The sequence below is a fragment of the Cinclus cinclus genome, chromosome 7 (genome assembly GCF_963662255.1).
Source record: "Cinclus cinclus chromosome 7, bCinCin1.1, whole genome shotgun sequence".
NCBI classification, from domain to species: Eukaryota; Metazoa; Chordata; class Aves; order Passeriformes; family Cinclidae; genus Cinclus; species Cinclus cinclus.
The window spans coordinates 26,406,165-26,420,552 of record NC_085052.1 but is presented as its reverse complement, the minus strand read 5'-3'; the positions used below and the strand labels follow the sequence as shown (position 1 = coordinate 26,420,552).

The following is a 14,388-nucleotide window of genomic DNA, read 5'->3' as shown; positions in this document are numbered from 1 at the left end:
TGATAGTGGGATCTCTTTTGCTGGATGGTAAAGCCAAAAAAAGCCAGAACTGCTGGACTATGGAAAATAGTGCTGATGGGAAGAGTGGACAATCTGACAATACAAAGTCAGACAAAGTCATACAAAGTGTGTGGCACATGGGATTGTACATGGCTAGAAGGGTGACATGGGATAGGGAGAAAACTGCCTCCCTCCAACAGATGAGTTATTTCTGCCACTGATGTCCACTGAACCCAGATCTGCTCAGAGCAAGCCATGCTGCTGCGTGTCTCCAAGCAGACAGCCATGGGACGCAGGAATTACTGGAAGAACAGCAGCACTGAGCCCTAAACCCTGTTGAAGAGGGAGAGAAATTTCTGTATCATTTTCTTGCTAGTAAGCATGGCATTTCCATCAAACTGTAGGCCTAAACCACAGTTTCTTTCTCCTTCTCAATTGTATCATCCACTCCCCCAAAAGAAAAGAGTCTCTAGTAGCTGTGACAGAGACAGGCACACGTTTGATTTTCTTCTCTACAGAATCATCTTGGATAGGAAGGAAAACACTGCATTCTCTGCCTTAGAAGAAAAGCAACCCACTCCCCCCTAGAGTGATACCTTACACTGTACCAGGAAGCTTCTTGAAAAATCTATACAGTGTATTTATCAGTGTTTTCTGCTTATTTTATTGCCTAACTTGCAGCCTGAATATTTTGTCAGCCTAGATATATATTTTGTCTCTAAAGAGAAGAGATGGGTTTTGTTTCTCCCCTTCTGGAGCACCATCCCCTGTGACAATAGCGGGATAGACGTAGCACTGCTTTGAAAGCAGTCATTTATCTGCTCGCCGCAGAGCAGCAGGAGGGAGGGGGAAGAAGCCAGTGGGTTTGATAAAGTACAATACCATCACACCAGCACAATGCTGAGCACAGTTACAGAAGAGAGCTCTTTCCAATAGTAATACAATTCTCAGATGCATTAAGCTTTTTTCTTGTCACTACCTAACCTGAGGCTAACTCAGATGGATGTCATTCATACAGTATTTAGCTTAGGGGTCCCTATAGCAACCATTGCCATAGTACCTAGAGGCATCACAGGTCAGTTAGACAGCAGGCTGAGATGGATGGAGTGTTCTTTCCTTTTCCTTTATCTGGTAAGAGTCAGTTTGGCTCGGGCATAATTTTTAAGACTACCTAGAAACATCAGACCAGTAGGAAAGACTTATCAAACCATGCAATGCAGACCCTGACTGTAACATAAGGGCCACAAAAAGATGCAGGCAGTAATTGCACCTGAAGTTACTAAAGGGCTTGGAACCCCCAAGAAAATCTTCAAAGGGAATAGGTTCTCAGACAATACACTGGCCACAACTGAACACAACCGGTAATTAGAGAAGTTCATAAGGATTGTTCAACTTCAATTACCACAAGACCTGGTTTAGGACCACCCTTCCCATTGGCATAACAGCATATGACAGACAAACAGAACTCCTGGGTCCAGGCTCTCTGTGGTACTGGACCCTAAAATTACTTTGTCTGTCCTAGGCTTTTAGGGAATGCAGGTGAAACAGTTGAGTTTCTAAAATGCCATTTCCCTGTCTGACAGCTCCTAGTCTTTGGGAAAACAGGACAGGAAAACCAAAAGTCCACATAGTTTCCATTTACCTGATCTGAATCATTGACAGTAATCTTCAATCCCCTTAAGATTTCACCCTCTGGGGGATGTTCATACATGGTGAGTTCAAACCTGTTCTGGGGACCATTTTCTCCATAGAATGTTGGTGGATGGTTGTTGAGGTCAACCACCCGTATGGTCACCATGGCATATGTGTGCTCAGAGATGTCACCTTCCTGACTGACTTCTGATGCCTGCAGCAGGTGAGAGGAAGAAAAGAATGATGAAACTGTTTTCTCCTTCTTCAGATTCTTGTTCAGGTATTATTCCACTTGCACAAAGCACTCTAGCTTTTAGGAAGATTCACAGACTTATATTTCACTAAAACCTCAGTCCATTTCACACTGAAATTTATGGTGATTATAAGATTATGGTAATAAACCAGTCCCAGAAGAGCCCCAGTTGATTCTCTCTCTAATTCTGTGATCTTAGTAACTCTGTCTAGGTGAAAACAGTTCTCTAAAAACAATCCAGTAGAGGTAAGGTGATTGCTTGCCTAAAGTGTTGATAGAAGAGGAAGACAATGTTTAAATTTGCTGTGGTACCACAGGTAGTTCATTGTCTCATTGCTGCAAGGACTGCAGCCTTTAGTACTGTGAGAAAAACTGTACTTGTGGCATTTAGGTAAATATTTGAAAAGTGCTTTTTTTTTTGAGATTTAGTCTCTGATTCAAAATTCTGCTGTGATGTTTAGGTGAGCTTAATTTAAAGTTTAGACAGGCAGGCAAACCTAGCTGTTTTTTTTTCTGAACCACAAGATCAAATCTGTCTGGGTTTCAATAACTGCAACATGGAGTCTGATTCGCTGGATTGAACCTGAGACATTTCTTCCACCAGGACAGAAACTGGCTGGTATTTTTGTCACAACAGCTATTTTTAACATGCCTTTTTGCTCAAAGGGCTCAAAACCAAAGGCACTTTCTCTGAAGGCATTAGTCTGGCAACTGAGGTGCCTGTCACTACGTACACTGGGTAATATAGCACCTTTTTGGTTCCTCTAACAGCTTTTGCAGCCTGCATGAGCTCTGGGTCACCACATACATAATCAGGAGATCAGAAAAGCTTGCAAGGCTTTAACCCATTCTGCATCTGGGGAGCGGTAGCAGACTGCAGTGAAGCAGAGCTGATAGAGGAAGAAATGGTGTCCGAGTTAAACTCAGCCCATGAGGACTCCATGTTCTCCCAGGCACGGCTCACTGCTTGAACCCAGGAGCAAGCAAGTGCCCTTGGGGATGCTACACACTGGTTCTGGCAGTGTGCAATTCCTCAAAGCTGCCTTTAAGCTGGCATTGTCCTTACCACAGTAATAATATGCAGTTCCAACATGCTGAAGAAAACTGATACCGTCTTCACAATTTAATTGTACATTTTTAAACACTTTTTCTTTGGAAACTGCTTAAAATAGCGCAACCTGTCACATGAGTACTGGCTCATCGAGGTGTTAGCTCATCTAGGTGTGAACATGTGTTTGTGTGTGGCTGATGAGTACCTCAGAAGTGCATGCTGACATGACACTGCATGATCTGTCCCAGTCCTATTACTAATCATAGATTTAACTGTTACCTATCTCATAACATGGAGGTTTCAAGACATGAATTCCCAGTTTAGCAATAAAATCTGGAAACACAGAGAACAGGTATCTACAGACTATAAAGGACATTGATTCTCTAGCCTCAGAGATGAAATTAGGACAAGATGATTTCATTTGAAAGAAGCAATTTGAGGTACTAAATACCTCAACAGTAATATCCCACCATCCCAACAAAAGCAATTAGTGCTGCTTTATACTATCTAGCACTTTGCTGAAATATAGGAGGTAGTTTCTGAAACAGGTAAAGTCAGCTTTAAATTAAACAACTTTAGACCAATCGTGCCTAGTCATGGCATTTTAGACCAATAGTCTTAAAGTGGCCACAGCACCTACCTTAACTTTTAGTTCATACACTTCTTTCTTGAGCTGATTTGGGCTTTTTATCACAGAAATGGCTCCAGTTGTGTTGCTGATTTCAAATGAACCTTCACTTCCTGCAATGAAACCAAGATGCTCTGGTTACGTGCCACACTTTCTTTCTTTGAACAAGCGTTGGGAAATCAACTATACACTTCATTAAGCACATCTTTGTCCATATGTGTATCCATATCTATCAGTAGGTCTGAAGCCACTCTACAAAAATGAAGCATTTCTATGGCTGGTCACAGTGAGATAAAAACACAGATGAGGGCCAAAAAGGTTTTCCTCCCCTAGGAAAGGCTCGGTGGAGTTCTTCCCTTATGGGCAACTGTCAGCATTTTGCTCTTCCCATCCTGCTTGGGCACCCCTCAAGCCTCAGCATCCAGGCATGCAAATTTGGTATTAGTTTTTATTACGCTGTCTTCTTTATATGCTGGTTTAGACAAAAATAGACTTTTGTCATTGCAGTTAGCAAATGCTTAATGAAGTCTTTTAGAAACAAGAACATTTTTCTCACTCATATCAGCTAAGGTGAGAAGTCTGACAATCTGCCTCTGAGAAACACAGTCACTTCCCTCAGACAGCATCTCTGGAGAAAGTGTCTTCTTGTCTTAAACAGGGAGTTATCAAAAAAGAGCTTTCAGCCTGTTGCAAGGCTGTCCTGAAAAAAAAAAGGGTTTTTTGGAGTATCTGGTGTAGACCCCAAGGTTTCTGAATTGAAGCAGAGTCTGGCACAGGCAGGACAGGGCTGCAGGCTGACTTTGCTGCTGCTACCCAACTTCCATTGATCTGGAGAGAATACCAGCTCCAGGCAGCAGTTTATTGAGATTGGTGTATTTGTGCTGAAGCAAATGCCAGCTTACAGAGAGGCAGCAGTGTCTCACCAGGATGTCAGGAACCATCTCACATCACAGCCAGGTGCAGGCTGGTGCCCAGGAAGGGCAGCCCTGATGCTACCTCATGCACAGTACCTGCCACATCCTGTGCTTTGTGGCAGTCTAACATTGGAAGGAAAAGAGAAGAAATCCCTTTAAATATAGGAGATCAAACCTTCAGAAATAAAGGATGATGACCTGAAAGCTCAGTCATTTTTATTTTTCTCAAACTCATTTCCAATGCTGATTTTTAAGCCATCCAATAGTATCCTCTTTTGCTAATACCTACAAGTAACTGCAACTTCATTAAAGCACTCTAGACACAACATTGAACAGATATTGACTCACAATACCCAATTATTAAGATACATTGGCCTGCAAAATATATTCTGACTGAGAAGAAGCTTAAGTCAATAGTGGTTTCAAACCACCATACTTCATGTTATTGTCTAGTTATCCCAGGGAATTTGGTAACCTGGAGTATGTGTAGCAGTATGTGTGTTCCTCCATACAACATGTTCAGAAGATTGGAGCATTTCCTATTATTATCTCACGCTCCCAGGACAAGAAATGCTTATTAAGAGCAATATCTATTTGCTGTTAGTGTTTTCTTGTCCTTTGACGTCCCAGCCTGCAGTTATTGCAATAATGGCTTGTCAAAAATAATGCCAGTGTCTGAGGTGAAGGGGCAGAAACCTGTTACAATCTTTTGTTCTCTGTTTTTCAACTTTCTATGCACTAAAAGCATATTCCTTTCCCCTCTTCTCCATTTCACACAAACAAAACCCTTTGTCAATGGGCATGAGAAAAACCTGCTCTCCATTAAGTCATATTTTGTTGTACTTATCTGTCATCCCCTTACATCTTCCATTCCCACTCTTTCCTAAACAGTTACTTGTTTTTTATAACAGAGAACCCTTTTAGTCATTCTCTATTTTCTTTGGAAATACAGTGTCTTTCCTCATTAATCTTATTTCCCTTTGACATTTCCCCTGGTTCTTCTGCCTTCACTTGTTCTCCTTACTTAACTTCTCCTTTGTTTAGCATATTTTCATCCCACTTACTTGTTCTTGCTCCTCATTTTGCACCTATCTTTTTACCTTTTCTCATTTTCTACCTATTGTCTTCTGCAACCCTTTTTTCCTCAATGTTTCTACCTTTCTTTTACCTATTTATTCCCTCATACTAAGAAATGACCTCAGCATGAGTCTCATCCCACACCAACACAAGAATTTTGTGTATCTCTCTGTTCTGGCTGTTTAGATCACTTAACACAATGAAGCACTCACTCCATAGCTCTTCAACTACACCTCAGATTTCTCCTAGTAAGTTTTGGGATCTTTCACACCTGTGAGCTGGGGTGCCCAATTGCTATGGAAGCCTTGTTTTAGAAGGGAGAGAGTATAAAACCCAAAACCCCCAAAGCTGTAGCCTCGAGTTTAATTGCTCTAAGCTGTTGTCCTCACCACCTAATGAATCATCAATTCAGCTAAGTTTCACATTCATGCTATTAAAAGACGTGTGACAGACACTCTCAGAATAGCTGATGGAAAGCATTAGTCTTCCACTTCAGTGTACTGCCAGTGTCTCTTCAGTGGTAAATATAATTTCTTGCAAGAAATCAGAGGTTTGACTCTTTAACCACTTTCATCACTGTGTTAATAAAAATATCCCTCCAAATGGCATGTCTGGGTCTCCCAATGAATTATCTCACCTCCCAGATTAAGTGATAGAGATGCTCAGAAGAGTGAATGCATCTCCCTTTACGCTTTCTGAAATGACAAGCAAGTTACTGATGCCTAACAAATCAGCAACATTAACAGCTCCAAGCACAGTTCTGTGAAGAAGATACTAAAACTCACTTAATGGAATCTTGGCTATTCTCTGCTGTACAGGGCCCTGAAGTTGTTTGAGGTACCTGGTATTATTTCCTGAGATTTTGTCTCAGGTTTATTAAACTCTAGTATATTCCGTTCTAATTTAATGCCAGATGTAGTTTTGAGTGCCCTTCAAAGTTCTTATAAGACAAGCCTACTCACCATTTACGATGCAGTAATGAATGCTGTTAGGCTTTCCTCTGTCTCCATCAAGAGCAACAACAGTAAGGACCTCAGAGCCCTGGGAAGAAATGGGAAATCACAGTCTGTGCACTGAGATCGGAGCAGTGGAATTGCAACTGCACATTAATAAATGGAACTCCTGTAAGTCTTTCTGCAGTGAAGTGCTGGGGGCAGAGTGGGTATTTGTGCTTGTGCCCTGTGGGGAGCACACTGCTCTGGGTGTGAAATGGCTGCAGACCCTGTGTGGCCATGGGTGTCTCAGCCCTGGGGCTGGCTGTCATAGGAATGGTTGGAAGCTGTGGCCAAGGACACCCGCCTGGAGCCACAGGTGTGGACAGAGGATTTGGAGCAGCCAATCTGAAACCCAGAGTTTAGTTTGGGGCACTACCAAGATTCCCTCTGGCCACTTCTGTGCAGGCTCCTGTGCCCTGTCCCACACAGTGTGCTGAGACACAGGCAGCTGCCAAGGAGTCATTGGGTCACTTTGGTCCTTCCTAATTAAGTTCACTCAGGCACTAGAAGCAAACAGAGATCACAGAGAAACTTGGCCCACAGAACATCTAGTGCATAAAATTGTGATGAAAATGATGTTGATTTAACTGCTCTTAAACCTTCACTGTCTGTCTTTGTGCACAAGTAACGTGGCTGTGGGCCATACGTACAGAATTTGTACACTGGGGACCATTTGCTCATGTGACTGCTCCTATCAGCTCAGAGGGATGATGAGTGTCACATTAAAATGCTCACCCAAGTGGCAATGAGCTGTGCAATTCAGGCCTCTAAACTGAAGTGTTACTGTTTGAGGCTGCAGAACTGGAGAACATTGAAGCAACTGTCAGGGAATCACAAATGGCAACAAGGAGCATTTTCATGACAGCCCTTGAGTGAATTTTTCAAACAAGGGCAAGGCTCTGTTAGAGCAAGTGGAAATACAGAACTGTATTTATTATCATTTATGCTGGAAGCAGCAATAAAATCTGCCTACTGGGCAAAATGCAGTGCAGTCCCTTTGAGGGTGGCAGAGTACTTGTAAATCCTGACAACTCTACCATGGAGAAAAGAAGCAAGTTTACAAAATTAACACCAAATGCACAAACACCACTAAAATCAGCTATTGACTCTTTCTCTGCGGAGTCCATTCGAATGGCAAAACCCACACCGGGAAGGACTGATTCGTGCTTCCATCATTATATCATAATGGTCTAAGTTATGAGCTCAAGCTGGATGTAATTAACATTTATTGATTCTCATTTCCATAGTAAACACTAACTCCTGTGAGCACCTGATAGTTATTTCAAGATCTATATGTAACTATGCAGAATAAATCAATATACATAATATCATTCATTCTAAACACCTGGAAAGTACAGGAGCATTACTTCTCTACCCTGCTGAAATGTAACAGCCTCTGCAGTGAACTGCAGTATGTAGTCATGCATGGGCTGAAGTGTACATTTCTGGACAGAAAGTAAGACACAGCCTTTCCTGAAACTCAAGGGAAGGTCAGCTGGACAGAGTGCAATCACACTGCTAAACTGATCAATAGCCTAATGTTGGGTAATTTCATGCTTAGATATCATTTTTTTTGTCTTATATATGAAGAAAACCTTAATTAAATCTTATGTATCAGGGCAAAAACTGATCCATACACAATCACGTCACTGCTTAGATATAGAGAAAACTTATTTGTTTGTAGCTTCAAGAATATGTGGCTGAAAATGGTTTTCCTAATTATGTCCCTGCTTGACTGATAATCTGGTTGAGTTTAGGCCTAGGAGGCTTTCCTGGCCCATCCTGCCTAACCAGCCATCACTGAGCAGAAAGTGTCCTGCATTTTGGGGATGTCAGGGTTGCTTCTGCCCAGGTGTTGTCCGAGAGAGCCTGCAGTATTTGGGTGTAAATTCTATCTGCACCTTGTACAACCAACTGTTGGTAGCAGACTGATCTGAGCTAGAAAATAAAAAGACTGTGAGACCACAGACCAGACAGACACACAAAGGCTTTTAAGCATGATGTGTTTGGGTGAGGTGACTGGCAGCCTGCTTAAGCTTTCAGCCAAGTGCCTCTGGAGGTTTGAGTTACAGAAGAGCTCTCACTGTCTGGGCTTAGATCAATGTAGATGGGCAGAATCCTTTTTGACTTTAATGAAAACAGTTGGAAGCCTTGCATGACAAAATTGCAGCAGACATCAGTAAGAATAAGTCTGAGATTTGGTCAGCTCGTTCCACCTAGGAGTCAAATCAGGGTTTAAGTCCTACTTCCAATTAAGCCTATGCTAGAAACCTTAGAGCCATCTTAACAGAGGTGGGAAAGGCTGCACTTGTTCTCCCACAGATGAAAACCAGAACTTACTGCGAGCGTGTCCTCATAGACATATCCATAGTAAGGAGTCCCGATGAACATAGGGGGAGTGTCCTGAACATCCTCCACATTGATGGTAACTGTTGTTGTGGCTGAAAACACTTTGTTGTCTCCCCTGAGCTTCCCACCACCATCCTAGAAAAGAAGTTGTTGTCAGGTGCCTGTGCTGAAGGGTGCCTGAAAATCAGCTGAGGGAGTGCATGGACCTCATGAGCCTTCAGAAGCACAGTTCCAGGGATCCTTTCCCTCTCTGAACATTTCGATTTAATCTGTGCTGCCCTATTCCCTTCTCTTTTCCATTTGTCCCGCTCTCTCTATGATTAGCAAGACAGTTTGCAGTGCCTCATAAGTAATTTCTTATATTTAAAGTGATTGAGCCAATATATACAGTCATAAATGATCTTTAGAGAGGAGACAGGGAATTCAAGGGCATTTTTTTCAGGAAAAAAAAAAGAATGCTAGAAACTGATGCAAAAAGTTAGCGACCAAGGTCTACAGCTCTTCATCCCCCACAGAACCTTGTCATGAACACAGGACAGTGCTCTGTAGCAAGGTAGTGCATCTCTAGAGGGAAATAAACAGTGTACATGCTCAAAGTCTCCTAGGAAGTCCTATGTGATAAAGTGCAAGCACAGAAGGAGCTGTGCAGCCAAAACCTGCGAGACAGCCACACTGTGTGTAAACAGTCTCTGGGGACTTGGCTACAACCAGCTCTGCACAACTGGCACAGCAGAGCCAATTAGGAAGACAGCTCGCTATTTCAGAAGCTTTTAACACCCTCAGTCTCAGAGCACCAGCTGTAGGTCAGTAGTCATCATGTTGGTGTGTAAGAGTGTGAATTGTTCAACAGGTCTGCAGTAACAATTCTAAAAATTCCATTTTTTTAAAAAGATACACTGATTTTTTTGTTTCTTCCTTACTGCTCCAAAGGCAGAATTTAAGCAAAATATTGTTATTTTTCCTCCAATGAGCCCTGGCTAAAAAACACATGAAAAAGTCCATACATTTTTCAAAAAATACGAGCAATTTGAAGTCCCCATAAGTTACAGCAAAATTGCCCTCTCTCCACCCATGTGAGTCTGTCTGTGTGGCAGGTTCTCACAGGATTGTGAGAGACTTCAGAATCTATAAACTTTTAATGCCTGTTAGCACTCACAGGCACAGTACTGCTGGGAAAGACAGTGGCAAGAAGGGATATGTAGCAATATTTGCAGGATTTAAATAATCTCCTGCCATGAGGCAGCAGAGAAGCCAAAAAAAAAGAGAAACATTCACAGATATTTCCAGAAAAGAAATGCGTCACTTGTGTTGGGCTGGGTCTACCCTGTGTCATACCGTGGGTAGTGACTGTGTCCTGTCTGCCTGCCAGGGGCTTGTCCTTGTGGTGGTGGCTGTGCCCTGGGCAGCGTGAGGAGCCCTGAGCTCACAGGCTGGTACTTCTTGAGGCCAGGGCTGGATACACCAACCCTTCACTTCTAGGTGACCTGACACAGGTGACACGAACGAAACGTGGGAAACCCCCTCCTAAATCCTCCAGGTGTTGTCCAGCAGCAGACACCTGCTGCCTTTCCTCCCTCACCTTTCCATGTTGCCCCCCACACCTCCAGATGTTACGGCAGGACTAACTTTGCTGCCTTCATGTTTCAGCAGCACTTGTTTTCAAACTAACTGGTCCCACTCAAACACAACACCCCACCTCCTCTAGTCTCACATAAGAGCCTTTTACCTTGGCCACAACAACAACAAAATGTGTTCTTGATTTCTCGTAGTCCAGAGTGACCCCTGGCTTGATGCGCAGGACTCCACTGTGACGGTCTATTGTGAATTTATTAGCATGGATGTTCTAGAAGAAAAGAAAAGAAAAGAAAAGAAAAGAAAAGAAAAGAAAAGAAAAGAAAAGAAAAGAAAAGAAAAGAAAAGAAAAGAAAAGAAAAGAAAAGAAAAGAAAAGAAAAGAAAAGAAAAGAAAAGAAAAGAAAAGAAGAAACAGCCACAGATTACACATATGGAGATAGGATTGTCATAGGGATTAATCTTTTATTTCATCTGCTGGGGGAGAGGACTAGAATAATGATACTGTTTTGGCGAATAATATATTTGATGAATTTCACCTCTGTGTGTTTATGAAGAATTCATGAACCCGACCACAAGTCTTTCATTATTCAGAATTAATCAGTTACTTGTAGATATTTTTACTCTTTTAGCATTTAATTGTGAAAATTTGAACTTTGGTTAACTCAGTTAATTTCGTGGAAAGAGGTAGGGAGACTTAACAGAAAAAAGATGAAGGGAAAAGGGAGAAAAAAAGAAACAGTGTTGCCCCGTAGTGTTTCAAGGCTCTACTGGTTTAAAAAAAATCAGGAAGGTTGCATGTATACATTATTGTCAAACACAGTGGTGGTCTGGTGATTTTTGTGATGTACAGAGTCTAAAGGACATCTAATTTTAACAAAGGCCTAAAAAATGCCTCCCTCCTTTCTTCTGAACTGGAGATACCTGTACAAACACCTGTGTTCCTGTATCCAGACACAGTGACCACTATCAGATCATTTTGGCCATTTCAGCAGACATCACCACCTGACTATATCATACTTGTGGAGAGCTTTTTTCTGTGCAACTTCAGAATTCTCAGAGACTGTGCCCAAAGAGACAGCAAGAATTTTTTACAAATTCGCATGTCTCTTATCCTTTCTTTGCCACACAAATATATTATAAACTAGACATAGAATTTTGAAATTGCTGTCCCTTGGTTCATATTCTATCAACTCTCTGGAAAAAGCCCTGTACAAAATTAAATCCTGCACATGGGTCATAATTTGGGAAATCAAAGCTAAATTTCAACAAGGCAATCAAAGTGTTCTTTCATGGTATGCCCAAGCTCTTGAGAGGATTTGCTTTAGTGCTGTGTAAATATCTTGTAATTTGTCTCCAAATTTGTATCCAAAATTAAATATTGCAACAAATTTTCTTTGTTTTTTGGTTGCTTTTTTTTTCACGTTTCCTCTTGAATAAGGGCAACTGCAGATAACCTGGATTAAACTTCCTGTAGGAAGAAGGAATTTAAAAGACATAATGCAAAAAATTGCCCTTGTGGCATACAGAAAATTTGTAATACAGAAGTTCAGCTTTAAATCTGGAGTCCTTTCAGTTCTTCACCAGTGGGCAGCGACTGAAAGGGTGTCTCAGGCAGTCACTGCTTTGTCAGGGAGGAGAAGATTCCATTTCATTTCACACTGTGATCTAGATATCAATTATGCACCAGCCTGCTACACTAAAGGGCACATTTATGTTTCCAGTGTGTTTTGGTCCCTAAAGAAAGCTACTTCATGCTTTCAAAATCCCATAAGCATACAAGATTACGAGCTGATCTTGCTCTCCTTGTCACCCCAAAGGAAGGGCCAGTAAGAGCCCTGCCATGGGGGGTCCTGCTGGCAAGCACAGGAGTGTCAGTGGCAACTCCAGCTCCCCTCACCGCCTGCTGGACCACCCTTGGCTGCTTGCCATCAGATAATATCCCTTTTGCCAATGCTTATTTTCTTGTGCATGGTACAAAATTGGTCCTACAGGGGCTAGCAGTGCACTCAATGCCAAAAATCGTTTTAAAATCTACTTTCTGAAATCTCGGTAAATGAGAGACGATTTGTGAAGGTACAGACAATACTTTACCTGCAAGAAGTAGGTGATACTTCCTCCAGAGCCCGTGTCTTTGTCTATGGCCTCAATCTTAAAGATACTGCTGCTGGAGGGAGTGTTCTGTGACCAGAAAGAATTAGCAGAGTCACACAGAAACAGAAAACTAGGTGAATTAAAATAAATGAAAAATGAGCATGGAGGGAGGCAGAAAAAGAGTGATGGTAGAAAGAGTGCAAAAGCACTGAGGGAACCAAAGAGCAGAAAGGAGAGGGAAGATGTTAAAAGTGGAAAACAAGAAGAAACACTTTGTGAAATAAAAATAACAGAACATTTTAGCTGAGACTGGGTGTATCATATTCCCACTGTAGTCAATTCTAAAAAGTCACATTGACTTACATCTTGGAATTTACCTCAAAAATAGCACACCCTAAGTACCTACAGACTTATTCCCCAGGCTTGCAGGGAATAATAAATATCTACCCAAACCCTAAACCAAAATAATACAAGTCTGTCCTGTACAACTTGCTATTTTATTGAAAACATATTATCCCCTGTTTACATCCTATAGAAATGTATTTCCAGTATGCAAAGGGACTTCACCAACCTCTGGGACTTGGACAATGTAAGGTGTATTGATGAACTCTGGGCTCTCATCATTGGCATCCATTACAAGGATCCTGACTTTTTCAGAAACCTGGAGTAGAATATGAAGAGCACATGATGACTCCATTTATTTATGAATCCCATTATTTCCTGTTTACAGAGGGCAGTTGTGCCTGTAGGATGTTTTGATGTCCCAAAAATTTCTTGTAGTAATCTCAATTAATTTCTTTGAGATGATGAAGAGTTCTAGATTGATTCAGTCTTGTGGATAAGAAGAGGGTCCCACTTTTATGGTACCTCTAGTGATGAAGCCCACATCCTCCTACTGGCACACTGCTATCCTGGCTGTGACACCATCAGTCCATAAATTGAACAAATGCCAAGAAAATCTGTGGGAGTAGGACTGTGTGCTCAATGCCTCAGATAAATTTTTAATGATTAGACGTGAACAGAGCTTTATCTAGCAGCAAAGAAAGCCCCCACCATCTCAGCCTAAGCAAATCTTCTTAACATCATGCTAGAGAAACACTGTGGGGGTGGGGACGGGGACAGGCAGCTCTTGGGCACCTAGCACTAGTTCCTATAATGTCACACATTTCTCCAAAAACCTCCAGATCTTAGGCACAAATCCGACTGTGCTGGCAGTGAAACTTCATAGGAAGCTGCTGTAATTCTGCAGGCTGCTAAGTCAGTATTTCAGCTCACACTACATTGTAATTATCCTCAAATAGCTGAGCAAGGAGATGAAGTGAGACTTGAGTAACTGTGAGTTCAGTGGCTGTTGGAACAGGAGGTAAGACTCTAATGAGATTATGATTTCTGATCAAATGAGGTGGTCCCTTTAAGGTAATTTAATAGGAGTAGGTATGTGAGGAGAGACAGCTTGACAAGCTACACCATAATTAAATACTTACTGTACTCAGGCCGTCTGAAATACTGACAATAACTTCAATCTCATCTTCCTTCTGTAAATTAAGAAAATTCTTTTGTTAAAGAGATGGTGTTTATCCTGATTGGAAAAGACACTGCAGATTTAAACCTGTCTAGGCAGGCAGATGAAAGTAACAACTAATACCACAAAGCAATCCCAGCAGGGGCCAGAAAGCTCCAGGTCCTTGAACCTTCTGTGGCTACGGTCAGGAGATGGTTGCTTTGGTATTGGTAATCCCTGTTGCTTCCTGAAGTGCTTAAGAAAACCCGTCACCTTTTTCAAGAAATGTTCCCCAAAATGGAACTTTGGTTCAAAATTCTTCT

The 14,388-nt window shown here is 41.8% G+C and overlaps 1 protein-coding gene across 1 annotated transcript in view; it reads right to left on the bottom strand.

The window, feature by feature from the left end:
* Positions 1-14,388, bottom strand: part of CDHR1 (cadherin related family member 1) — a 44,084-nt gene that overhangs the window by 19,589 nt on the left and 10,107 nt on the right. Inside the window, exons 4-11 of the mRNA XM_062496506.1 lie at positions 14,049-14,099; positions 13,136-13,225; positions 12,565-12,651; positions 10,626-10,742; positions 8,891-9,034; positions 6,518-6,596; positions 3,577-3,677; positions 1,643-1,846 (exon numbers count right to left, since the gene is read on the bottom strand). Of these exons, the coding sequence (XP_062352490.1) occupies positions 1,643-1,846; positions 3,577-3,677; positions 6,518-6,596; positions 8,891-9,034; positions 10,626-10,742; positions 12,565-12,651; positions 13,136-13,225; positions 14,049-14,099 (873 nt within the window). The remainder of the gene's footprint in view (positions 1-1,642; positions 1,847-3,576; positions 3,678-6,517; positions 6,597-8,890; positions 9,035-10,625; positions 10,743-12,564; positions 12,652-13,135; positions 13,226-14,048; positions 14,100-14,388) is intronic.